Source organism: Podarcis erhardii, assembly GCF_964252035.2.
Source record: "Podarcis erhardii genome assembly, chromosome: Z".
In the NCBI taxonomy this organism is placed as follows: Eukaryota; Metazoa; Chordata; class Lepidosauria; order Squamata; family Lacertidae; genus Podarcis; species Podarcis erhardii.
In genome coordinates, this window is record NC_138504.1 from 41,920,493 (window position 1) to 41,947,773 (window position 27,281).

Consider the following 27,281-nt stretch of genomic DNA (forward strand, 5'->3'; position numbering starts at 1 on the left):
TAGCTTTTGGCTTAGCTGCGTGAAGCTTCTTCAGGGCATGGGGAGCCTTCATCCCGCTGCCCTGAAGAGGCTTTGTGTGGCTGTTGCTGGCTGAGGGCCGCCCCTCAGTCTCTTCCCCCACCTCCCAGAAAAGCCCGCAAGAGCGTGTGTGTGGCTCTTGGGGGCTTTTCCCCGAGGAGGGAGAAGCCTGCAAGCAGCGCACACATGCACCTTGCGGCTCGTGAAAGGGAGTGCTGAGCAGAGCCTGGGATGCATACAGGCTCTGCTCAGCGCTTCCTTTAAAGAATATTTTTTTTCTTGCATTCCCCCTCTAAAAACTAGGTGTGTCTTACGTTCAGGTGCATCTTATGGAGCAAAAAATACGGTACTAAACAATAACCAATAATCATAGATTTATTCAAAATCCAATTAAAACTATTCAGTTTAATTAACTCAACAAAACTGATGAACTTGACCCAGTCATACCAGCTTTTCAAAGCCTGATAGTCACTTATACCTCCAGTGGCCTCTTGCTGCCCCCTTGCCTTTTAGCTCCCCACCCCACAAGGTAATGCTACTGTCCCCCATGGGGCAGTACCACCCCTTTCGGGAACCAATGCTTTTAGACCTTTGTGACTTCTAATGTCATGTTGGATTAATGTTTTGTTGTTAAAGCTGCACAATGGTGTCAGTGGAGCCGTGGTGACTTGCAGTGTTGGTCCTGCTGTTTGAAGATAATCTCTCTCCCATTTGCTCAGTGGATTCTGAAAGGTGGGGGGAGCTTAGGCAGAGAAAGAAAAGCCAAATATCGAAGCTGGTCAGCAGATCTGTTCTGTGATTGTGCCCTGTCCCTTGTGCTCAGCTGCAGTTTGTTATTTTGCTGAGATTTGAAGTGGGTGAGTGTGAAATCTTAAGCTTCTGGCTGCTCATTGCAATCTCACAAAACCCCTCCCGTGTCTTGTGAATGCTGGTCATCCAAAGAGAAATGAGTTGATTAAAATTGAGTAATAGCAACTTAATATTGAGGCATTGCAGGACTAGACAATTTATTCTGTCAAAGAAGTGGCAGGTTTTTAGGGAACTAAGAGTGCATTAGATTAATCGGCTCCAGTCCACCAAAGCTGGTGCCACAATAAATTGCTGTGTGTTTTTAAGAGTGTTTTATGGGTCCTCATTGTTAAACTGCCATTTCTCATGTTTTTATCTACTCTACTCTCATTTGACTGCAGCTTAAGATTTATTTCCTTCATATAAACTGACGCATGCCACTGTCCTGGGCCCTTGCACCTTATTTATAACCAATTGTTGTTAAGAACATAAGTAGAGACCCTGCTGGATCAAGCCAGTGCCCATCTAGTCCAGCATCCTGTTCACTTTCTTTTTTTAATAAGATATTTATTGAAATTTTCAAAAATAATACATTGAAAAACAAGAAGAAAAAAGACAACAAAAATACAAAAAATACAAAAATAAAAACAACTAAAAAAGAAAAAACACATAAAATTTCCATTTACTTATTTTCTTTTAACTTATTTTCCAGACCTCCTCATACCTCCCTTTCTTATATTCCAATTCAGATCGTTTGTTCAACAAATCCTCACCACAATTTTTTTCTTCTTATTTCAAAACCTTATTTTCCATATCTCTTAAGCATTACAGCTGGAAACCACTTAATTTCTGTCCAACATCATACTAACATTCATTAATTTTACAATATTTCTGCAAATAGTCTTTAAACTTCTTCCAATCGTCCTCCGCCGACTCCTCTCCCTGGTCTCGGATTCTGCCGGTCATTTCTGCCAGTCCCATATAGTCGATCATCTTCATCTGCCATTCTTCCAGAGTGGGTAGATCTTGTGGGTAGATCTTGTGTCTTCCAGTATTTTGCGATAAGTGTTCTTGCTGCTGTTGTCGCATACATAAAAAAAGTTCTATCCTTCTTTGGCACCAATTGGCCAACCATGCCCAGGAGAAAGGCCTCTGGCTTCTTCAAGAAGGTATATTTAAATACCCTTTTCATTTCATTATAGATCATTTCCCAGAAAGTCTTAATCCTTGGGCATGTCCACCAAAGGTGAAAGAATGTACCTTCAGTCTCTTTACATTTCCAACATTTATTATCGGGCAAATGATAAATTTTTGCAAGCTTGACTGGGGTCATGTACCACCTGTAAATCATTTTCATAATTTTTTCTCTTAAGGCTTTACATGCCGTAAATTTCAGACCGGTGGTCCATAACTGTTCCCAGTCAGCAAACATAATATTATGTCCAACATCCTGTGCCCATTTAATCATAGCAGACTTCACCGTTTCATCTTGGGTGTTCCATTTCAGCAGCAAGTTATACATCTTTGACAAAATCTTAGTTTTGGGTTCTAACAATTCAGTTTCTAATTTCGATTTTTCCACCTGGAATCCAATTTTCTTGTCCAATTTATAAGCCTCCATTATCTGATAATAATGAAGCCAGTCTTGCACTTTATTTTTTAGTTTCTCAAAACTCTGCAATTTCAATTTGTCTCCCTCTTGCTCCAAAATTTCCCAATATTTTGGCCATTTGGACTCCATATTGAGTCTTTTAAAAGTTTTTGCTTCCATTGGTGACAACCACCTTGGAGTTTTATTGGAGTCTTTATGGAGTCTTTGTATCTTATCCAAACATTAAACAATGCTTTCCTGACAATATGGTTCTTAAATGCTTTATGTACTTTAACCTTGTCGTACCACAAATATGCATGCCACCCAAAAGCGTTATTAAATCCTTCTAGGTCCAAAATGTCTGTGTTCTCAAGAAGCAGCCATTCTTTCAACCAGCAGAATGCTGCTGATTCATAGTAAAGTTTGAGGTCTGGCAGGGCAAATCCACCCCTTTCCTTTACATCAGTTAATATCTTAAATTTTATTCTGGGCTTCTTGCCCTGCCAGACAAATCTAGAAATATCTAGTTACAGATAGGTAGCCGTGTTGGTCTGCCATAGTCAAAACAAAACAAATTCCTTCCAGTAGCACCTTAAAGACCAACTAAGTCAGTTCTTGGTATGAGCTTTCGTGTGCATGCACACTTCTTCAGATACACTGAAACAGAAGTTTCCAGACCCTTCTATATAGTGAGAAGGTGGGGAGGGGTATTACTCAGAAGGGTGGTGGGAATGGGTGATTGGCAGATAGCTGTGATGAGCCTGTTGACGACTCTAAACTAAAGTAGCTGTTTTACTACAAAGGAATTTCAGAAATAGACTGGAAAGAGAAGCTGCTGAATTACAACTTATCACCAAACTTAAAACCATGGAGAAACCTGGTCTGAACAAAGACCTTGGATTCTTATCTCATTATACATGACAAAGCCATTTTTCACCTTTTCACCCCTTGCTTTTTCCTGTAAGACCTATTGCAGTCGTTAAGAGTCGTCAACAGGCTCATCACAGCTATCTGCCAATCACCCATTCCCACCACCCTTCTGAGTAATACCCCTCCCCACCTTCTCACTATATAGAAGGGTCTGGAAACTTCTGTTTCAGTGTATCTGAAGAAGTGTGCATGCACACGAAAGCTCATACCAAGAACTGACTTAGTTGGTCTTTAAGGTGCTACTGGAAGGAATTTGTTTTGTTCTAGAAATATCTTTCTGCCACTTCTTGAAACATTCCATCTTGTCCACAATTTGCAATGTTTGAAACAAAAACAACATTCTAGGCAATACATTCATCTTCATAACTGCAATTCGACCCAACAAGGAAAGTTTCAAATTTGACCAGCATCCTGTTCTCACAGTGGCCAATCAGATGCTTATTATGGGAAGCCCACAGACAGGACCTGAGTGCAACAGCCAGTACTTGTGATTCTCAGCAACCTTGGTAGTTGTGATGATTTAGAGAGTTCCATTCTGTTAAGTATCTGGTGAAGACCTTCCTCTTCCAGAGAGCCTTTTAAGTAGATGTTTTTCCCAGACTTTATCTGTATTGGAACTGTGTTTAGATTAATAATAAAAACAATTTGTTACCTGCCCTTCACCCTAAAGTCCCAGGGCGGGTTACAACATTAAAACACAATATTAAAAATGGTTTTCAAACAACTTACAATCACAAATGTACGCTGTATTATTGATTGCATGTTCCCTGCCCTGAGCTCCTTTGAGTGGAAGGTTGGGGATATAAACTTAACTTATATAGGGTGATAACTTATACACTACAGGGGTGCCCTAGCTTTTTTCAAAGAGGGCCAGATTTGATGAAGTTAACGTGTGAGGGCTGACCAAAGTTGAGCTTTTTTTTTTTACAATTTTACCCTAAAGTTGTTGAGCTTTTTTCTAGGATTTAACCCCAGAGCTGTTGAGCTGTTTTTTAGGATTGAAGCTGTTGAGCCTTTTTTTTTTTTTTTACAATGCTGAGCCTTTTTTAGGATTTTACCCCAAGACATATACTGCCTGTTATGCAGGGTGTCTTTTGGGATGGTACCCAATCTTTGTTCTACTCAGAGTAGACCCAATGAGACCAATGGACCAAAGTTAGCCATGCCCATTAGGAATAACTATTGGATTCAACTCTTGGAACCAGCACTCTTGAGAGGACTTTTTGAAAAAGCCTTTGGGGTACAGCCGCAGAACAGATTGTTTGGGGATCAGACCTGAGTGGCACATCAAACGCTTGATTGGTTCTCTTATCTGGCATAGAATTGGTATAAAGTTGGTCTGCTCCCTGTTTGGTTTTGCACAATGAGCTCTGGCTCTCTGTGATCCCCCCTGTGCCTGCTTTCCAAAGACAGCTGCAAACTAGACCTTCAATCAGCATTTTTCATCCCTCTAACATTGTCCTCTTGCTTGGGGAGGGATGGAGTGTCTGCTGCACTGGCTTTGCCCCAGAGGCACCACACAGTTCCCCAGAGGCATTACATACAATCCAGAGCAGCCTGCTCCACTGCTTTGTGTTGTAGGCTGGTATGAAGTGCATTACTCATTTTGGAATGAAGTGCCTAGGAGGGAGACTTTCAGAGGGTTTGCTGTGGTAAATCTGTTGTTGCCAAAAAAAGAAAGAAAAGAAAAAAGGTCACACAGCACCTTTTTATGAACTAACAGGTGTTGTGGCATAATGTTTGTGGAGTAGAACCCACGTCATCAGATGTATGTCTACACATCCTCAGTCCTCCCTCAGTCACCCCTTGTCTGCCTGCCATTCTTACTTACAAACTAGCTCAGGGGGTGGCCAGCTTCCTTCTCCTCCTGAGGGCTCATCCAGACTTCTGCTTCTCCTGCCACTTTCCCCCAAGGAAGACCCCATCTTTACTGCTGATTTGCAGCAAACATCAGTTGGGTTTTCCACAGATTCGTTTTTGCTCCAATTCAGTGCTTAAAGAGCAAAATTTCCAGGGAAAGCAGTGGAGCAAACAGAAAACTGCTCGGACCTGTTACTTCTAGAACTAGAACAAACGGAAGTGTGTTAGTCCTGGTAGAACTCAGGAGGGAGGAAGATGGGGACAAAGCTAGGATTGGTTGGCTCATTGACTCTGGGTCCTCCTATCATTGGTTCTGGCACCAACAACTTTTGGGCTCCTTGCTTTCCACCCTACCAGTCTAGTAGGCACCAACTGATACTGCACCCTATCTACCAGGGAGTTTCTCTTCCTCCCCTCTTCCTGTTCCTTTATTTGCCTTCGGTGGGGGGTGCACCTTGTTTGATACCACTTTAAACAGTCATGACTCCCTACCCCCCAAACATCTGGGAGCTGGAGTTTAAGGATACTGAAAGAAGACCCCCATTATTTGAAAGAAGCCATGACTGTTTAAAGTGGTATCATAGTGCTTTAAACATATTGTGTGAATGTGGCCTTAGCAGTGTTTGATGACAGAGGGGTAGGACCAGCTTGCAGGTGAGGGTAACCCTTCCTGTCTGAATGTGAGTGTTGTCAGAATACCATCTGCAGGGAGCAGCAGGGTCACAGTATGGCTGTGGCTCTGCAAGTTTGCTCTCTGGTTAGCACACAGACGGGCGGGTGGTCTGGTTCTGGGCTCCAAGCCAGCCATGCCCTTTTGTGCTTATAGCCATTTGAGGTGGTGGGACGTCGTCACAAACTCGAAGGGTCTCTGTGTCTGTTGCTAAGGAACTGTAGAGTTGACTGTGGCAGTCCTTTCTCTTGGAAAGGCTGTGTGTCCCGCCCCCCACCCCACCCCCCATTTCTGTCAACCCTAATCTCATGCCTACCCTACAGGACTCAAGGCTTGCTGTTTTGATCATGCATGTAACCCCCCGCTCTGGTGAGCAGCAGCAGCAAATTGATTTGGCAAACCATCTTGAGCCAGGTTGGGCCACCTGCCACATTTCCAGGTGGCCCGTGTGTTTGTTCCCCCTCCTATTTGCCTGAATGCTGAATAAAACCCCATTGGGTTAAAAATAATGGGTGAATTCACGCACCTTGTGCTGGTGCTGGCTTTCCATCATCTTGGAAGGGGTGTGTGATGTAGAGCCATTGCTGCCCACAACCCAGATGTTCTTTTTAGTGCTGGAAGTGAACGAACGTCGGAAGCTGCCTCCTATTGAGTCAATGCTATCTCTAGCTTAGCATTTCCTACACTAGAAGATAGCAGCTCTCCAGGGTTTAAGGTTGCAGACTTTCCTAGCTTTACCCAGAGATGCCAGTGGGAACTGAACCTGGAACTTTCTACCTCCAAAGCAGGCACTCTACCGCTGAGCTATAGCCCTTGCCTCCAATGTTGTGCTCAAATGTGTTTGTTTGCCTGCACTTCAAAATAGTAACCAGAGCACCATCTGCACTGTACTTTCAAGCAGTGTCACACCACTCTGGCTTTCCCCACAAAGATTCCTGGGAATCGTAGTTCACGAAGGGTGCCAAAAGCTGCTAGGAGATCCCCATTTCCTTCAAAGAGCCACAAGTACCTGTGTGGTTCATAACAGCCAGTTGCTCTTCCCAAGGAACTATGGGAACTGTAGCTCTGTGAGGGGAAAGGAGGGTGCTCTCAGCATTGTTAGCAAACTATAGTTCCCAAGATTCTTTACAGGATGCCAGGGATGTTTAAAGTGCTATGATGATGCTTAAAATGCATAGTGCATATGTGGCATTACTTAAATGCTGCCTTTTATTGCCAGAGAATGTCAATATACAGCATATACAGTAAAACACACTGTCACTGTGAAGGTGTATTAGAGATAGGCTTCAAAAGAGAAATTAATCAAGGAAATCTTGGCTATTTGGGTTGCAGAAGTCTGGAACCAGACTTGATATTCTTCTTACAGATTAAAGGAGAGCAGCAAAAATTGGGCACTGTTCATCACCCACACCTGTAATCCTAAAACCCAGAAAATGGGTGTATGGTGGTTAAAGCTGAGCAGGAAATGGGTGGGTTGGCAGCTGGGTGGAAGATTTATTGGAAGCCCCTTATAAGTTGCAGCAGGATCGAAATACATAAAGTAATACACAAGCAGAATTAAAACGAAAACAAAAACCAGAGTCCCATTTGAGAGGCAGTGTGATGTAGTGGTTAGGCTGAGTATTGGAGCTTAACTAATGGTGGTGGCTGAGAATGAAATGGGATAACCCAGTGATTTCCAACCAGTATGCTGTGGCACCCCAGGGTGCCTTGAATGATGGTCAGAGGTGCCATGGGCAACACTGGCCTCTGCCACTCTTACCTTCCCTCCCTGCTCTGATGCCCTCTCATGTCTCTGCTTCCAAAAGGCCTGCACAGCTGTTAGTTGCAGCAGCCCTGGCTACAAGCTCCCTGGGTGAATAGTACCTCTGGGGATGGTCAGGGGTTGCTTCCCAGGCCCCTGTGGGGTGGTGTGAGGAGGCACCTCTCTTTGGGTTGTGGAGGGCAGCTCAAATATCAGGGTTGGCAGCAGTGCCTGCCCAGAGGACTCCCGGGGAGAGGAGGCTGAGGGAACACCCCACAAGGGAGGGTGTTCGAAAAGGGGTGAGAAGCTGCCAGCTTGGCAGGTAAAGGGTGCTATAACTGGGCTCCTGAGCCCCACAGGGGTGCCACAGAAAGCATGTAGTTAGTCAAGGAAGCAGTGGACTCAAAAAAGTTGAAACCCCATGGGATAAACCCATGGCTCCTTGTAAGAAGGATGACAACACGACTTCAAAACATTCTCTCTTTTTCGTTGCTTTCAGTACCATTGACCATGGTATTCTTCTGGAGCAGCTGTAGGAGTTAGGAGTAGGTGAAACTGCTTTATGCTGGTTCTGGTCTTACTTGTCTGGTTGTTTCCAGAGGGTGATGCTTGGGGAATGTTCTTCGGCCCCGTGGAGCCTTCAGTGTGGGGTACAATTTTATTCATGCTGTTTAACATCTATATGAAACCACTGAGTGGGGTTATTCGGAGGTTTAGAGTATGTTGTCAGCAGTATGCTAATGACACACAGCTCTACTTCCACTTTACCTCTGCAGGTGAGACAGTGGATGTGCTGGATCATTGTCTTGCCTCGGTAATGGACTGGATGAGAGCCAACAAACTGAAACTCAGCCCAGATAAGTCTGGAATAGCGGGTGGTTCACTAGACAGGATGGAAGGGAGGTTGCCTGCTCTTGATGGGGTTACACTCCCTCTGAAGGAGCAGGTACATAGCTTGGATCTATTGTTGTCTCTTGGCTCAGGTGACCTCAGTGGTGTAAAGTGCCTTCAATGAGCTTTGGCTAGTGGTCCAGCTGTGCCCCTATCTAGGGTGGGATAGCCTAACTTCTCTTTTCTATGCTCTGGTAACCTCTAGGCTGGATTGCTGCAATGCAATATACAGGGGGCTGCCTCTGAAGATGGTTTGGGAACTTCAGCTGGTGCAGAATTCGGTGGCCAGGTTGCTCACCAGGGCAAGATGATTTGAGCATATAATGCTAATCCTGGCACAATTGCACTGGCTGCCAATTAGTTTTGGGGCCCAATTCAAAGTGCGGGTTTTGACCTATGAAGCCTGAAATGTGGTCCCTCTCCACATAGAAACCTACCTGGATCCTGCAATCATCCCCTGAGACCCTTCTTTGTGTGCCTTTTCCACAAGAGGTCCGGAGTACTGGCAACACAACAATGGGCCTTTTCTGTGGTGGTTCCCCGTTAGTGGAATGCTCTCCCCAGAAGGCTTGCCTGGCACCTTCCTTACATATCCAAGCACAATTCAAAGTGTTGGTGCTGACCTTTAAAGCCCTAAACAGCCTCGGCCCAGTATACCTGAAGGAGCATCTCCACCCCCATCGTTCTGCCCAGACGCAGAGGGCCTTCTGGCGGTTCCCTCGCTGCGAGCAGCAAAGCTACAGGGAACCAGGCAGAGGGCCTTCTCGGTAGTGGCGCCCGCCCTGTGGAAAGCCCTCCTCCCAGATGTCAAAGAGATAAACAACTACGTGACATTTAGAAGACATCTGAATGCAGCCCTGTTCAGGGAAGTTTTTAATGTGTGACATTTTAATGTATTCTTAATCTCTGTTGGAGAGATGGGCCAGATGGGCGGGGTACAAATAATAATCATAAAAAATAATAATAATAATTATTAATCTGTAGGTGCCAGACAAAACAATTCCTCTTTCCCCATGCCTGGGGGGCGGGGTACAAATAATAATCATAAAAAATAATAATTATAATTATTAATCTGTAGGTGCCAGACAAAACAATTCCTCTTTCCCCATGCCTTTGGCTAATTAAATAATCTATGGCCATTTAAACTGTATTGGGAAGTGTTCTTGTTTTTGTTTGTAACTATGCTATGTATTTTTGTGTTTTTATATTTAAACTATCCTGTGATCCTCAAATGAAGGGCAGTATAAAAATTTAATTAATTTAACAAACAAAGAAAGAAATAATGAGGTGTATGGGTTGTTAGGCAGCGTTCGAAATTATCCTGCATCTCTAACTAAGAAAGATCAGGTACTGAGAAAGACTTCTGCCTGAGATTCTGGGCAGCTGCTGCCAGCCAGGGCTGGATGAACCAACTATGGTATGTGGCAACCCTCTGTGGTCCTAGGAGACTCTGGTAATCAGTTCCAGTTCTCTTTTTTAAAAATCTCCTTTTGTGACTGGATCGAAATGTCCTGGCGCCACCCTCGGTGCCTGGCACCTTCACTTGCCTGCCTGCAATCAGCTGGTCTGTCGAGCACAGCGGTAGCAAAAGACCTTGTGCCTTTTGCTGTCGCGCTACCCCCACCAAACCTCTGATTTGCCTGGCAGCATAAATGAATAAATAAATTGCTGCTACCCTGCAGACCCCCTGATTAGCCCAGCAGCAAGTTAAATAAACAAATCCCCTTTCCCCCCCGCTGCCGGGTGAATCATGTTTTTTGTGCAGTAGTGCCATAGCAAAAGACATGGCAAAATCAGCAGAACACCTGATTCACCCAGCAGCATTGGGGGGGGGCGTGTCTGCACGGCTGCCTGGTCTGGTAGCAGTGCAAAAGAAGAAAAAAAGACATTTTGTTTTGGCGCCAGCAACCTAGGTCCCATGAGCCCCATGGCTCCTACCAGTCCTATCCCAGTTTCTAACACTGGTGTTAGGGGAGGGGTAGTATCTCTGGTGGGGAACAAATTGTGCTTCTTCTGGGGCAGTTTGCCCACCTTTGGTCCCCACACTGCACTCAGCTCTCACCTGGGGCTCCTGGAAGCTGTCAGCTTGTAGCAACAGCCACACCCTAGGAAATGGCTTTGACTGGCTGGCTAAACCAGGTGAGGGCAGCCGATGGATCTGAAATCCTTGGCGAGTTAGGGTCTTCCTGTGCACATGAAGACAGGCTCTGGAAGATTGAGTGGACAAAAAGACCAAGAGTGGCTTCAATGGTCAGGAAGGCAGTTTCTGCATGTGCTGTAGAGCAGGGGTCACCAAACTTTTTCAGCAGGGGGTCAGTCCACTGTCCCTCAGTCCTTGTGGGGGCCAAACTATATTTTTGGAGGGAGGGAGTGAATGAATTCCTATGCCCCACAAATAACCCAGAGATGCATTTTAAATAAAAGCACACATTCTACTCATGTAAAAACACACTGATTCCTGGACCGTCTGCGGGACAGATTTAGAAGGCGATTGGGCCGGATCCAGCCCCCGGGCCTTAGTTTGCCTACCCATGCTGTAGAGCCGTGGTTCTTAACCTGTGGGTCCCCAGATGTTGTTGGACTACAACTCCCATAATCCCTGAGCTCTGGCCATGCTTGCTGGGGCTGATGGGAGTTGTAGTTCAACAACATCTGGGGCCCCACAGGTTGAGAAAGGCTGCTGTAGAGGGAAGTGCGGGGCAGATGGGGCTCACCAACCTGGGAAGGTAGCCCCACTAGGAGAAGGAAAACTCTGATTCTAAACTTCGGCTGCCTTGCAGGAGAAGATTGGGTGGTTGGGTGGAGCCTTGTACACCTCCTTCTGGCAACTCTGCAGCCAAGCTGGTGCCAAATGTATCGCTCTGCTTTCCTTTGGACCACATCAGTGAGGCTGAGAGGGGTGTCTTGTCATCTTGGCAGCCCAAGACCTCCATACACACTGCCCAGGCTTGCATTCCAGGGAGGTCATTTTAGTGCTGCTAATGCAGAGGTTTGGTTTCATCCCCAAAGGCAGAGTCTATCGTCTCTCAAGACAGACAGATGCAAACAATAATTATGGATGTGAGTTTTTTTTTTTTTTTATAATTTCTTCATAACTGATTTCTGTGTTGTTTTCTTCCTGCTTTCGCTTCCTTGCAATGAGGGTGTAGCTTGGCATACATTTCCTGGCTATGTGGGTGAAGAGCTGCAGTTCAGTGAACTTGGCATGCAGTAGGTCTCGGTTTTAATCCCAGACATCTCCAGGAAGTGCTAGGAATGCCCTCTTTCTGAAGCCCTAGAGAGAACTGTTGCCAGTCAGTGTATACACTACTGAGCTGATGGGCCAAGGGTCTCACTCTGTGTTAGGCAGCTTCCTATCCTTTTTAGTTGACATGGCATTCACTGAAAGCAGTGGGTATCTAACTTAAAAGCTGATTTAATTCATTGGGACTTTGGAGCTGGTTTGCAGACTTAGTTTGGAGCACAATTGGTGGCTTAGATACCTACCTTGCTTAACTGAAACTCTGTACTAAGCTTTGTCTGCAATGGGTGGCATTATTGACAGATGGCTGTCTGGTCCAGCGGAGGATTCTGTCAGCAGCACTGCAGTGGGAAGCCATTTTTTTGCCTATTCCCTCTGTCCCCAGTCATGCTGTTCTGCCCTGCCACCCATCTGCAGCAGATTTTGGAGGGTGCAGGGGCACGTGGACAAAATATCCCCGTGGTACTGACAGAACGCTCTATTGGGTCAACAAGCTGCCAGGACACTGTGAAGGACATTGCTATTGGATATGTGCTAAAAACTGCTTGGTTCCACCCTCCCAGCCTACCCCCGCCAAGAATAGCATAAGAGAGAAAGGCGTTGCTAGGAGACGTACCTAAATCATAAATTGGGTGATTGCTTTATAGAGAAAAAATACCGTATTCTAATATTTGGGTTGCAAGTACAGTGCGTGTTTGTTTGTGTGTGAGAAAGAGAAAGGGAGGGAGGGGAGGGGAGGGGAGGGGAGGGGAGAGAGAGAGAGAGAGAGAGAGAGAGAGAGAGAGAGAGAGAATCTCTTCCAGTGCCAAGTCTGTATGTTCATAATTTGGGGCAGGACACAAGAAGAACATTTTGGGCAATATGGAACTTCTTCATTCTGTCCCACTCTTAACATGGCATACAGACATGGTATTAGGGTAGGGTGGCCCAGCACAAAGCCCGTGGGGACTTTTTTGGTGGCCGTTGGCAACATTTGATGGCCCACTGCCCTCACACTGCCTTCCCAAAGCCTGGTTATTGAGATGCTGGGCTTTGGGAAGGAGGCATGAGGGCTCTAGGACCGTGTTAGAGCCTCATGCCTCCTTCCCAAAGCCTGCTGCCTCACTTACTCAGCTTTGGGAAGGCAGCACAAGGGCTGGAGGGGCATCAAATGTTGACCTCACTCCTGTCCCTCCCCACAAGGCAGTTATTGTGGCCCACTTGGTATGAAAAGTTGGACAGGTCTGTATTAGAGGAACCTTGGGTATATTTGTACCACTGCTTTAAAACACCGAGAACACCCTGTCACGGGTCGGTGCCAGCAACATCTGGACTTCTAACAGAGCATAGTTAGGGAGCCACAAGGTTCCTCAACTTCAGAGAATTGATTGCCTTACTCAGCACTGGGCAGCTTCCTAAGTTGATATGCTGATAAATACTGATACTCTTTATTTTGGCTTGCCAAGAAAGCTAATATTTTCTCCTCCCCTCTTCTTCTTCTCTTCTCCTTTCCAGCTATCAAGGTGAGCTGTGTGGGTTCCTGTGGGGTCTCCAGCAAAATAAATGACACTGCGTGGACTGTGGAGGAGCAGTACTTCAATACAACCCTTTCAATGGCTGATAAAGGTATGATTGGAGGAGGAAACTCTGGATGTAGATGGGTCTGGTTGTTGAAACAATTGTGTGGCAGCAAGGACTTGTACTGTCTCCTGAAGAGGTCTCAGACTCTTTTCCTGGTAGCTGGTAAAAGTCAAAGCACAGCTATGCATAAGTCTCTAACTCTGCCTTTGGAGTGTCAGACTAGGACCTGGAAGACCTGGGTGCAAATCCCCACTTGGCTATGAAGCTCGGTGGGTGACCTTGGGCCAGTCACTATCTCTCAGCCTCACCTACCTCACAGGGTTGTTGTGAGGATTAAATGAGGAGGGGGGAAACCAGTAAGGCTAGCTTTGAGCTCCTTGGAGAAAAGAGGGGGGAGAGGTAGATATGCAATGGGTCAATCGGTAACTACAGTCTGTTTTCCCCCTACCCCGGTATTATGAGGCCTTTGTGCTTCTCCCCTTATATTGAGTCAAACCATTGGCCCTTTCGCCTTTTATTAGAAGATGCTATAAAACCAGGTGTCTGCTTGGCAGGGGGGAAGAGCTTAACAAGTGGAAAATGCTCTTCTTGCCTTTCCCCTTCTAGTTGCCACCTGCCTTGCATCTTGCAGGGCATCCTGAATACAGCATTGGCAGGTGACCTTGGTTTGCAGGTGGGTTGGTAATGGGAGTGGGCAAGTCCCAAACCATGTGGGATTTTACAGCAGGTGCAAGAAGCATATGATCCTCCAGGTGTTGCTGAACTTTGACTCCTGTCATCCCTGGCCACACTGACCATGCTTGCTGGAGCTGATGTGAGTTGCAGTTCGACAAACTCTTGGAAGGCCAGAGGTTCCCCACACCTCCTTTAGAGATGAGCACCAGAACCTTGGGACTGGAAACGGATTGGAAGCCAGAGGAACTATTGAGCATTGGCAAGGTTCTGTATTTAAGAGGGTCTTCCTCTGGTGTCCATGAATCTCTTGAGTCCCCCACTCCCCTGTGTCCTCTTGGTCATGAGTGATAGCCCTTGAGGTGTTTCACTTGCACCCACTCCCCACCTACTATCCTCTTGGTGGTGAGTATTGCTTTTTAACTTCACAGTACCAGCACCTTTTTCTTCCAAATGTTAAAAGTGTAGCACTTGCTGTAACAGCTTCGTGGTGAATACTGACACATTTTCTTCTTTTTTTAAAGCACTGGTTTTGAGGGGCATTACCTCTCCACCACCACACTCGAGAAGTGCATATTATTATTATTATTATTATTATTATTATTTCATTTATACCCCACCCTTCCCGGTTTAAAAATTGGGCTCAGGGCGGCTAACAGCAAATATAAAACAATGATTAAAAATAGCATAAAATACAATGTAAAATGCCGCATCAATATCAATAAAATTCAAAAATTCTGGGGTCATTTTGGGCAGGGGGGGAACCCAGGCAGTAGACATCAAATGATCACCAGGGCTAACTGGCCAAGTTGGCCCTACTAGGGCCAGCAAGGAGACCAGGGAAGAATTTAAATGTGGGGTCCCAAAAAGGGTTTTTTCATAGAAGAGAAAAGGGAATAGAGGATCAGGCTAATTCAGATTGAAGGCCAGGCAGAATAGCTCTGTCTTACACGCCCTGCGGAAGGAGATCAAGTCCTGAGCTGAAGGAGGAAGTTGAGAGAGTGACAGCCTTCCCCACTTCCACTTTCGGCTCTATATGCTTTTCAAGGCTCAGATTAATTCCACTGGGTATACAGCTTTTAACAAGAACTCTTGGAAAAAGCAAAACGTTTGTGCACTTTAAATTTAAAATTCCTTATAATACTGTGCTTTAATGCTGTAACCTGTGCTGGGACCTTAGGGTGAAGGGTCATACCTTGGATGAATATGCTTTAGGTTAAGCATTTTCGGATTGTGCTCCACGGCAACCCAGAAGTAACAGAACGTGTTACTTCCAGGTTTCGCCGCTCGCGCATGCGCAGACGCTCAAAATGACGTCACGCTCATGCGCAGAAGCGGCAAAACGCAACCCGCATGCGCACAGTTGCGCAGTTGCATGTTACATTCACTTCAGGATGTGAACAGAGCTCCGGAACGGATCCCGTTTGCATCCAGAGGTACCACTGTAACCATTTGTCTCTTGCTAGTTCAGAGAAGCAGAGAGAGACTTCCGGGTTGGCGCCATCGCCGAATGGCGGACTCCCTCCGAGCTCCAGAGGGAGCCTGCTCGGTAGGGGCTGGGTCCTGCCGCGCCGGCGACGCGGGGACCCTTAAAAACCATGGGCGCTAAAACCCATGGACATGGTGACTCGGCTGGCACCTTTCGAGCCCCACCCGGCCCGCGAAGGAGCCTTTTTAAAGGCTACGGAACGGGTGACGGGGGGGTGTGCTTTGAGTCCTCCGCTTCCCCTGCCGAGCGAAGCCGCATGCCATTCAACGGAGAGCGCTGACTTCTTCCATTGGAAATTTGGACTTAAAAGCATAACCCGTGAGTAATCGGAACTTGGATTAAAAAAGGCGAGAAATTTTTAAAGAATTCGGAACGAGCGGGGGAGGCATAAAAAGGAAGTCAGCCCCCCCCCCTGTTGTAGAGGAGCTAAAGTAAAGGACTTAACATCTAAGATTGAGCGCAACCTTATTTTGATAAAGTTATGAAATTTCGCGATGGAAAATTATAAGATTGAGCTGGAGGAGAAAAGTGGAATTTATTCAAAAAGCAACCCCCCCCCCCGGAACCTGGGAGCGTTTTAGTTAGAGCGCCGGGAGAAGACAAGGAGAGGTTTTGACAGCTGTCAAAGAGCTGTCAAAGCAGAAGAACAAAAATGAGAACTTTGTTACGAGGACTTTGCCGGTTATATTTGTTACAAATTGGATACAAAATGTTTAAAACAAGGAATAATAAGTTACTTTGACTGGTGGACGTGATCTGGAAGGGAACTGAGTTACTACAATCCACCTAGAGGAGCCGAGGGATATTACAAGTTGTTGGCATCGAATTTGACAGAACTTTTTATCTCCTGGGAAACTGCAGAAATGGAACATTATTTTGGCTACAGAGGTTTACACACTAAAGTAGACAATAGACTTATCTATTGAAAAATGGAAGGGACTTGGCATCATGTTTCGTTCCTGAATAACAGAGCCTCTGCAGTGGAATTTAGAAGCTTTTGGAATTAGAACATTTGTGCAGGAAAACAGGAAAAGAAAGAGGAGAGAGATTAACAAGAACAACAAGAATAATAAGAATTGGACAAAGTTGGAAGTGGGAACATTTGGGACATCCAGATTTGAAAGGTTTAAGAAATAAAATTGGAGTTTTACTCCCAAGTATATAAAAATCTGGATGGAAAAAATGGGCCTTTTTGAGATAGACTCCTTCCAAGATTGGACATTTAAAATTAAAGAAGACTGGTAAAGGACCATGGTTTAAATAAATGTGGGAGCTCCAGGAAGACATCAGATGTTGATCAATATGGGGAACGCAACCAGGAAAAGGGGGAGGGAAATTTGGAATCCAAAGGCTGCAAAATCATATTTTATTTTATTATATTTTAATCTATTATGTATATTAAAGGGGGGAACGCGCGGAAGGGAATAGGTCGATCTTAGGAGATGGGAAAATATTTTTAAATTGGGTTAATGATAATAAGGTTAAAATTTGGGATAATAAATTGCTGAATTTATTTGTAAGAATTGGAATATAAGAGGGGGAGGGGAGGGGAAGTCCTGGAAAGATGTTACGGAAAATAAGATCTTAAATTTGGATGTTTTGTTTTTTTTATATTGTTATAATTGGAAACTCTTAATAAATATTATTTTAAAAAAGAGAGAGAGAGAAGCAGAGAGAAAGGTGGCTGGGCTGGTGGCACCTACACAACTTTCCCAAACCCCCAAATGCGCTTAAGTGGGCCTTGGAGGGTTGGTGGCCCCTGCTGTACTAACTGCAGTTCCCCTGCTACCTTCAAGGGCAGCCCCATGTACAATGTAAGGCAGTATCATATTAAAGAGAACCAGTATGCTCCCAGCAATAATGCAAGTTCTCCTTCTTGCATACATCCTGTCCCTCAGAAGGAAGGGCATTTAACTAGTACAAAAAAATCGCTTTTCTGGGCACAATGGCTTCCTCCCTGGTGGGAACAGCATCTTTCTTTGGGGGCTGCCTCCTCTTGAAAAGAGCCCCTGCCCACCTGAAAGATTCCTGTTAATGAGCCACTTGGCACAGATCCATGCTGTAAGGTGTCTAGGGGACCTGGCCAGGTTCCAGAGACTCTCTAGGGTTGAATGATCGGCGCCTTCCACTGGCTGGCAAACAGGTTGCAAAGGGCACAGATTAATTTTGAGCATCGAAACTAGTTGGTGAAAAACGGCAGCAGCCACTGCTGCACAGTGGTGCTTTGTTAGTAAATGTACACTGGAGGGGAGGGGAAGGGTGTGTAAGAGCAGAGGAATTTCAAATGACGCACTGAAAAAAATGGGAAATGTGGCCGAAGGGAGCAGCCAGACTCGCTTGGCAACTTCTGCTTGACTGCGGACTTTGAAGCAAGGTGAGGGGAAGCTACTTGTACACCCTGAGCCAAAGTGTTGCTCCAGCTTCGATCCTCAAGCCCCACAAGGCAGTGTTCCTTTGCTGTTGCAGGTGGCCTTGGGATCTTGCTTAGAGCCTTGGTTTGTGTGTGTGCGTGTGAGTGAGAGAAAGAGAGAGAGAGAGAACAAACTTCAGGTTGTTGCCTTCAGTAGGAGGTTCCTCTTCTGCCTTTAAATGCCCAGAGCAAAACGGAAAAAACCAGCTGAGGATTTCATCCCTCCAAGTGTTTTGGCAAGTTCTGCAGCAGACGCGTACTCCAGTCTGAATCTGGATTGCTGGGCTCTGACTCTTTAAAGGGCACTGGCTCTTGAGAGGCTGTAGGGCATCTTTCTGCTGATAATTTGTCAGCATGCTGCCTCTGAACATGGGGGTTCTACCTGGCTATTGTTTGCCAAAAGTTATTGATTAGACATCTTGCCTATGGATTTGTCTAACTCCCTTCGGCAGCCACCTAAGTCTGTGTCCGTCACACCTTGCGACACCTAGTTCCTCTATAAATTGCTTGTTGCATGAAGCGATTTATTTTGCCTTCCCTGAATTTACCTGGTCTGTAGGTTTTCATTAGGTAACCTCCAAGTGCTAGTATTATAGCGAAAAACAGCCTCTGTGGCCACTGTCTTCTGGTTTTGTAGGGAAAACATGCTGTGGTGCTCACAAACTACTATTCGGAGCGTTGTTGCTTACAAGAGGAGGTAAGTTTAGATGAAACTGTAGGTGGTTTATCTTAACCAGGCTTAGTGGTTACATTAGAGGGAGTGGATGGCACTTTGCTCTAAACCACTGAGCTTCTTGGGCTTGATGATTGGAAAGTCAGTGCTTCAAATCCCCGCAACGGGGCAAGCTCCTGTTGCTCTGTCCCAGCTTCTGCCAACCTAGCAGTTCGAAAGCACATCAGTGCAAGTAGATAAATAGGTACCACTGTGATGGGAAGGTAAACGGCATTTCTGTGCACTCTGGCTTCCGTCACAGAGTCCTGTTGCACCAGAATTGGTTTAGTCATGCTGGCCACATGACCTGGAAAGCTGTCTGTGGACAAACGCCAGCTCCCTTGGCCTGAAGCAAGATGAGCACTGCATCCCATAGCTGCCTTTGACTGGACTTAAGCGTCCAGGAGTCCTTTACCTTTTTTCTTTTTCTTTTAACCTTTAATGGTTACATTAGTCCTATCTTTACTGCAGTTCTGCTAATTGACATCAGGGCCTGGGTGGGAGCCCAGATCAGTGTTAACCAGGCATAGGCAAACTCGGCCCTCCAGATGTTTTGGGACTACAACTCCCATGATCCCTAGCTAACAGGACCAGTGGTCAGGGATGATGGGAATTGTAGTCCCAAAACATCTGGAGGGCCGAGTTTGAGGAAGCCTGGTGTTAACCATTGTTAACTTGATGGAACAAGTAGCCAGGGATAACTAGCCAGTTAGGCAAACAGAGGGAACTGGATATGTGAGCAAGGGGAAACTATGTGCAATCTCGTGACCCTCTTAACCACAATTAAGACACAGCTCTAGCACAGCCTCATTTGCAGAGCTAAAGGAACCTTTAGCCCTCTAGATGTTGATAGGCTATAGCTCCCATGATCCCTAACAATTGGCCACGATGGCTGGAGCTGATGGGAAATGGAGTCCCAGTACTGTACTAGTTTTATGGAAACGCAATGCAGTTGATGGGTCCCGGAGAGGCAAAGACTGCATAGACTGCTGTAGGTGTAATTGTTCTTTTTAACTTTTTAAATGTGGTTTTTATTATATGGTTTTATGTTTTATTTGAGATATACAGTGGTACCTCTACTTACGTGCCCCTCTTGTTATGTATCCTTCAGGATACGCACGTGGCAAACCCAGAAGTACCTATTTATCTACTTGCACTTTGATGTTCTTTCGAACTGCTAGGTTGGCAGGAGCTGAGATGGAACAACGGGAGCTCACACCATCGCAGGGATTTGAACCGCTGACCTTCTGATCAGCAAGCCCTATTTCCTCCCCTGCCCTCCCCCCCTCCCCAATGCACAAGTGGCCACCCTCCAAGGGATTGTTCCCCACCCCTTAACTTTAGTTTTTGGGGACTGCACCGCTGGTTCTTCTTTAATTTTCTTTAAAAAGGTTGCTGTTTTCTTCCCTACTTTTTGTTTTTTTAAACGCTTGGTAATTTTGTGTTTTTATGGTGAGGTGTTTTTAGTTGCTTTTGAAGCTGCTCTAGTTGCTTTTGATGTGCAGGGTCTAAAAATATTGTTTTTATTTTTCAAGAAGTGCTTGCTTTGATGATGCTGTTGTGATCCTTTCTGGGTGGTTATGAGGCTGCTGGTACTTATTGCTACTAATACCGATAATGATCATACATAATAACAGCAATAATTTTAAAAAGAGAACTGGAATTGATTACCAGAGTCTCCTAGGATCATGGGGGAGCTGCCACATAGTAGTTGGTTCATCCTGCCCTGACTGGCAGCAGCTCTCTGGCAGAAGCCTTTCTCAGTACCTGATCTTTCTTAGTTAAAGATGCCGTGGGCTGAACCTTCTGCCACTGAGCTCTGGTCCCGGACTGCTCTCAAACTTTATTTTATTTACTTATTTCAAAAAATATATATCCTACTGTACTTCATTGCAAGACAAAAACAAAAGAACCTCAAAGCTGTTTACAAAAAAAAGAAAGAAAACCAGTTTTGTTGATTATTATTTTTTTAACCAACTCAGTTCGAAACAAGAAAATTTAAACTTGCAAAAATAGTTAAAACCAGATTAAAATACAGGTCAGCTTTCTACATGTCTGGGTAAAGGTAAAGGGACCCCTGACCATTAGGTCCAGTTGTGGCCAACTCTGGGGTTGCGGCGCTCATCTTGCTTTATTGGCCAAGGGAGCTGGCGTACAGCTTCCGGGTCATGTGGCCAGCATGACTAAGCCGCTTCTGGTGAACCAGAGCAGCGCACGGAAACGCTGTTTACCTTCCCGCCGGGGTGCCTATTTATCTACTTGCACTTTTGTGCTTTCAAACTGCTAGGTTGGCAGGAGCAGGGACCAAGCAATGGGAGTTCACCCCGTCGCAGGGATTCGAATCACCGACCTTCTGATCAGCAAGTCCTAGGCTCTGTGGTTTAACCCACATGTCTGGGTAAGCTTGCCTAAACAGAAATGTTTTTAGCAGGCACTGAAAAGAGTATGGTGGAAGCCTATGCTTGATGTAAATAGGCAGGGAGTTCCAAAGTGCAGGTGCTGCCACACTAAAAGATTGATTTCCTACAAATGCAGAATGAGCGTTACGTGGCACCTGCCTGCTCTGCAGAATGGAGCGGTTGGACAGGCCTTTATGGGGTAAGGTGATTTTTCAGGTAAACTGGTCCCAAGTTAATGGGAACTTGGTAGTTCTGGGCGCACCTGGACCTCCTTAGTTCCTGTAACACATTTCACAGAGTCCTTGGGGAAGCAAAACCGACTCACTGGCTGGGTAGTCTGTCTGCACTCCAGAAAGCAAGCCAAAAAGGGCTCTTCCTTCTTCCATGCCTTCAGACAGCAAGCTGAAGCCACGTGTGCAGATACAAGCCTGGCTATGTCTAATCCTCTGTGTCTGAATTCCCATCTTTCCTCTGACATCACCTCCATTTGCAACCAGGTGGAGTTGTTCGTGCGTCACATAAACCTCTCAACAGCAGCTTACTACATGCACAAGAGCTGAGTCACCAGACGGACTCAGACCACAGAGGTCCATCAGCAGACCTTCTCGGAGGTCCAGAGAGGCCTGTGCCACTTTCAGCTTTCAATGCCCCTGGCCATTTTTTAAAAAAAGTATTGATGACTCACGGGGGTGGGGGGGAAGAATGCATGTCTCTTACTAAATCACAACTATACTTTGCTGTAATTTGGAGCTTTAAGCTGAAAGAGTGCATCACGTTTGGGCTGATGTGTATAAATATATAACAAATGTCTAAACTTGTGACTCTGGCCCAAAGGCCCTCCTGGCTCTCCCTACCTCACTCCCACCTCCTCTAATTGGCACCTGGATCTAGAACAGGATGCAGGCCTGACCCAACAGGTGGTTCTTGGTTTCTTGTATAAACAGGTGGGTCTTCACATGTGAAACTGGGTAGAAGTCTCCCTCCCTCCCTCGTGTCAAAAGTAAGATTGACTGGGTTGGTAGCAGAGGGAGTTTTGTATTGGAGCTGTTTGCTCCACACACAGCTATCCCTTTTGACTTTGTTGCATCGTCATTTGTGCCAAGTTTCTTTGTGTGTGTGTGTGTGTGTGTGTGTGTGTGTGTGTGTACCTAATGACACACACCATACACTACCAAATTGGTTTCCAGTAAGGTTGTATGCTTGTTAGTTCAACTAAGCCTTTGGTTTATTGAATCGTGGAATGGAGAATGTAAGACTGCTTCTTTTCAACCCTTGATTCTGTGATGCCACTTTCCTCAAAGAACCCTGAGAACCATAGTTCTGAAAGTTGTCAAGAGACCCCTATTCACCTCACCAGTTGTTTCCCCCCTGAAAAATAAGGTGGGCGAACTCACCACAAAGTTGCTTGGTTAGTATATTGTGGGGCCAGTCATAGTGCCACCCCCCTCCCTGGGCAGTGGCTAAATGTAAGATATGCATAATAAACTCAAGCAGACAATGGTTTGGATTAGAAACGGCCACAACTTACTGATTATTGATATAAGTGGATTTTTGGCTTTGGGAGTATATCCATTCCGGCCCCCGGCCCCATACAAAAAATAATTATTATTTAATTTTTAAAAGGTAAGGGGAAAAGGTTACCTCAAGTTTAAAAATAAATAAATTGCACCTTTCAGAGGTACAATTTCAGGATAGGTCATCACACTCAGTCCCTCTTCCCAAGGAACTGTGGGAACTTTAGCTCTGTGATGGAGATACAGAGTCTCCAGTCAATTCTTGGGACCCTTAATGAGATATACTTCCCAGGATTCTTTAGGGAAGCCATGACTGTGTGATACAGGAGTGTCGCAGTGGATACGACCAGCTTGCTTTTGCTTCAAATGATAAGCCTTCTATCTCATTCTCCTTTTCCACCTTCGGATGTAGAAGCCAAAACAGGTTTGAATATATGCAATCTTAACTGGTTAGTGGGCAGATGACTAGTGAATAGGAAGACTGGAAGCTGCCTTATACTGAGTCAGACCATTGGTCCATAAAGCTCAGTATTGTCTTCATTGACTGGCAGAAGCTCTCCAGGGTTTCAGACAGGGGACATTCTCAGCCCTGCTTATTGTTGTTTAGTCGTTTAGTTGTTTAGTCGTTTAGTTGTGTCTTCGTGACCCCATGGACCAGAGCACGCCAGGCACTCCTGTCTTCCACTGCCTCCCACAGTTTGGTCAAACTCATGCTGGTAGCTTCGAGAACACTGTCCCACCATCTTGTCCTCTGTTGTCCCCTTCTCCTTGTGCCCTCCATCTTTCATCAGGGTCTTTTCCAGGGAGTCTTCTCTTCTCATGAGGTGGCCAAAGTATTGGAGCCTCAGCTTCACGATCTGTCCTTCCAGTGAGCACTCAGGGCTAATTTCCTTAAGAATGGATGTGTTTGATCTTCTTGCAGTCCATAGGACTCTCAAGAGTCTCCTCCAGCACCATAATTCAAAAGCATCATTTCTTCGGCGATCAGCCTTCTTTATGGTCCAGCTCTTACTTCCATACATCACTACTGGGAAAACCATAGCTTTTACTATACGGACCTTTGTTGGCAAGGTGATGTCTCAGCCCTACTAGCATCATGTAAATATATGGTAAAGGATTAAGCAGTGATTCCCCAATGCAAGCTTGGGTTAAAAGTGGGTCCTGGGGCTGAAACAGTTGGGACAAGCCTGCTCTGTACTGAGCTAGAAGGAACATAATAAGCTGCTTTGTTCCCAAGTGGGTGTTCCAAGCCCCTTGACTGTTGCTCCACGGAATGCAGTTCCTCTTCTCTAGCAGACAGGATCTGGCCACTCTTGGCTCCTTGCAGCTCCCAAACAGCCTCCCTCACAGAAAATGATGAAGTTACCTTTGCTGCTCATGTTTCGAGTGTCTCTTCTCCTCTGAAACCAGATCGCCTCCTCCAAAGCATCCAACCTGTGCCTTGTTATTATATTCTAGGGAACAATTCAGCAGTGTGGCCAGTGAGGCAGGTAGCAGCCACCTGGATGGGATGGGAAAGGCACAGAGATATGCTTGCATTCAAAGCCATGGAAACTTGGCCTCTATCCCACAGACTTATCTGCACCTCAGAGGGGAGAGGGCGAAGGAGGTAGCACTGGGGGAGAGGGTTCTTGTTATATCAGGGGCTTGCTTATATTTCTTGCTTATATTTCGACCTTCAGGGTCAAAAGAGGCCAAATATTTCTGTTGCCATTTCAAAAGGTGGATAGCAAGTTTTTGTGTTTTGTTACAACTATTAGTAGCTTACTATTAGTGTGCATTTTACTATTAGTATTTTAACAAAAGATAGATTCCTCTTAACTGCATATAAGTCCTCTAAGCAGTTTACAAAGTATATCAACATTGGAATTGTCAGCAAAAAAACAAGTCTTAAGAAGAGCAGAACGAGTAAACTCAACAATTAAAAGTATGCATTATAAGGTAAAAATACGGATTAAAATATATGTCAACTTCACATGTCTGGGGAGGCGTGCATAAACAGAAGTGTTTTTAGCAGGCACACAAAACAAGACAGCAAAGGTACCGGCCTTGTGTCAGTGGTAATCGGGCAACAATCAAACCAAAGACTTAAAAGAGTGGGAAAGTGTGGAAGAATATATTATAAAACATTGTTCCCAAATCAAACCCTTGATATGTATTGACTAAATTTCATGAAGTAAAAATTCAGATAGATATGTTATTTATTGTGTGTAAATGAGATAACAAAGGTAATCAACACAACTGAAAAGAAAAATAGAATAGAAGAAGCTGCCGTGTGGTTGTGGGAAGTCACGGGTGAAGAAATGTGGATATTTTTTGGATTTGTTTTACACTCAACATAAGTTAAAGTATAGATTGGAATATGTAATTGTATAACAAAAGAAAATCAAATAAAAAGCATCACAGGGGAAAAAATGTCAATGGGCTGAGAATTCAGAGCTTAGGATTTTTGGCTTGTTATTTTATTGGTTAATCGCGTTATTGGGGGGGGGAGAGATGTTTCAGTGACACTTAATAATGAAATAAATTAAAATGGATAAAATTAATTAAAAGCCAAATTAAAATGATATACAACACAAAATGCCCCCCCAAAAACCCCCAACTCTCATCCAACTGTACATACAATAAAAAGAACAAGCCTTATCCCTGCCACACTCCCAACAATTAAAGGAAAACAAAGCTGAGAGACCTTTGACCCCTCTCGATGCTGATGGACTCCAGTTCTTATCAGCCCCAAGTTTTAGAGTTGATGAGAGTTATAGGTCAGAGTTTCCCCAGCCTTTGTGTGTGTTTTGAGTTGGCATCTGTCTGTCTCAGGAGACAATGGAGGAGTGCATCTTCGGGGGTCAAACTGTTGGAGAGTTGCAGAGCCTGCTGTGGCTGTAGAGACCGAAATGGGAGTTGCAGAGCCTGCTGTGGCTGTAGAGACCGAAATGGGAGTTGCAGAGCCTGCTGTGGCTGTAGAGACCGAAATGGGAGTTGCAGAGCCTGCTGTGGCTGTAGAGACCGAAATGGGAGTTGCAGAGCCTGCTGTGGCTGTAGAGACCGAAATGGGAGTTGCAGAGCCTGCTGTGGCTGTAGAGACCGAAATGGGAGTTGCAGAGCCTGCTGTGGCTGTAGAGACCGAAATGGGATGTTCTGTTGCAGCAGGTGAAAGTGGCTGGTTGTGCTACTGCAGTTGCATCATGGCGTTTCTTCTCTCTGCTCTCCTCCCTGTGGTCATTTCTCCTCTTGTCACTGCTGTGGATACCCAACCTGATTGATTGTATCCAGGCACTGTGGTAATCTGCAAGGAATTCCCACTATAACTATTGAGGCTGCATACATGGGAACTGTAGTTTAGGGTTACTGGGAATTGTAGCTCTGGCATGTTCAGTTTTTTTAAACAATCTTTAAAACATCTCCTTTCCTGATCTTGCTGGCTGGTGAAATCTGTGCAAGTACAGTGGTACCTCAGGTTAAGTACTGTACTTAATTCGTTCCGGAGGTCCGTTCTTAACCTGAAACTGTTCTTAACCTGAAGCACCACTTTAGCTAATGGGGCCTCCCGCTGCCGCCGGAGCACGATTTCTGTTCTCATCCTGAAGCAAAGTTCTTAACCTGAGGTAATATTTCTGGGTTAGCGGAGTCTGTAACCTGAGGTACCACTGTATCTCAATTACCTCAACGATAAATTAGTGTGTAACTTGATGAAAAACCAACAAATCATCCTTCAAAATATTTGTTGCTTTTATTGTCTATGCCTGGAGCAGGAGGAGGGGCTCAACCGGAAAATCTTGCTCTAAGCCTTGCTTACACTCGCAGACCATCAATATATACTGCTCAGTTTTCTTTTCTTTCTAAATGAAAGCTCCATATGGCTTTCTGCAGAAATAAGGCATGACGCTCTCCAAGAAGCTATCTCTCCACTGAGTTCACTGCTCCCACCTAAGCCCCTGCCTGTCTCCCTCCCTGGACAAACGGGACAATGGGAGGGGGGCATTTACAGGTGGAATCTGACCTAGCAGCCTCTAGGCATAATGACTTTCTCTCAGAGGTATTTTTAGCTGTGAACAAATTTCAGGAAAAGCTTTTGTGTGGGGAGACACTGAGCCCTTTGTTCAGGCTTCTGGGAATGAAGTAAGCCCTGAATGGTTTTTAGAGTTTTATACACTGAACTCCTGTCTGCCATGATCAAGACTTTTTTTATTATTTTTAATGGGGCAGAAATGGCATTTTGAGCAAATCTTGGAGGGGGAAAAGGGCTTGTTTCTCTGATCAAGACTTCTTGGACCAAGGTAACTTGAGGAGAGTCAAGGTGACTTGGGAAGAGTCTAGCCCAATAGTATCTGCTTGAGTTTTGAACTTCTTTCTGAGGCCCTGGGGATGAAGTCAACCCCCAGCCTTTGTGCTTGATGCCCTTAGCTGGAGATGCCAGGGGGTTGACAGTGGTGCTTTATGCATGCAATGCCAGGGGCTTTTACCCAGATGCTTCCGGTTGTGTTTTTTCGGGATGTGGACCGCCGAAACCTGGAAGTATCGGAACGGGTTACTTCCGGGTTTCAGCGGTCGCGCATGCGCAGAAGCTCTAAATCACTCTTTGCGCATGTGCAGATGCGCCGAATCACAAACCGCACATGCGCAGACGCGACACTGCGGGTTGCGAACGTGCATCCCGCACGGATCACGTTCGCAACCCGAGCGTCCACTGTACATGGATCCAGCATTTCCTGCTATTACTTTTATAAGCGTTTTACAACAACCCTCTAGTGTAGGTCATTGTCAATATCTCTCCCCCCCCCCCCATAACAC

The 27,281-nt window shown here is 45.4% G+C and overlaps 1 protein-coding gene across 2 annotated transcripts in view; it reads left to right on the forward strand.

The window, feature by feature from the left end:
* Positions 1 to 27,281, forward strand: part of ARRDC1 (arrestin domain containing 1) — a 57,675-nt gene that overhangs the window by 14,424 nt on the left and 15,970 nt on the right. For both annotated transcript variants that reach the window (XM_081847703.1, XM_081847702.1), the window contains exon 2: positions 13,229 to 13,339. In XM_081847703.1, the coding sequence (XP_081703829.1) occupies positions 13,229 to 13,339 (111 nt within the window). The remainder of the gene's footprint in view (positions 1 to 13,228; positions 13,340 to 27,281) is intronic.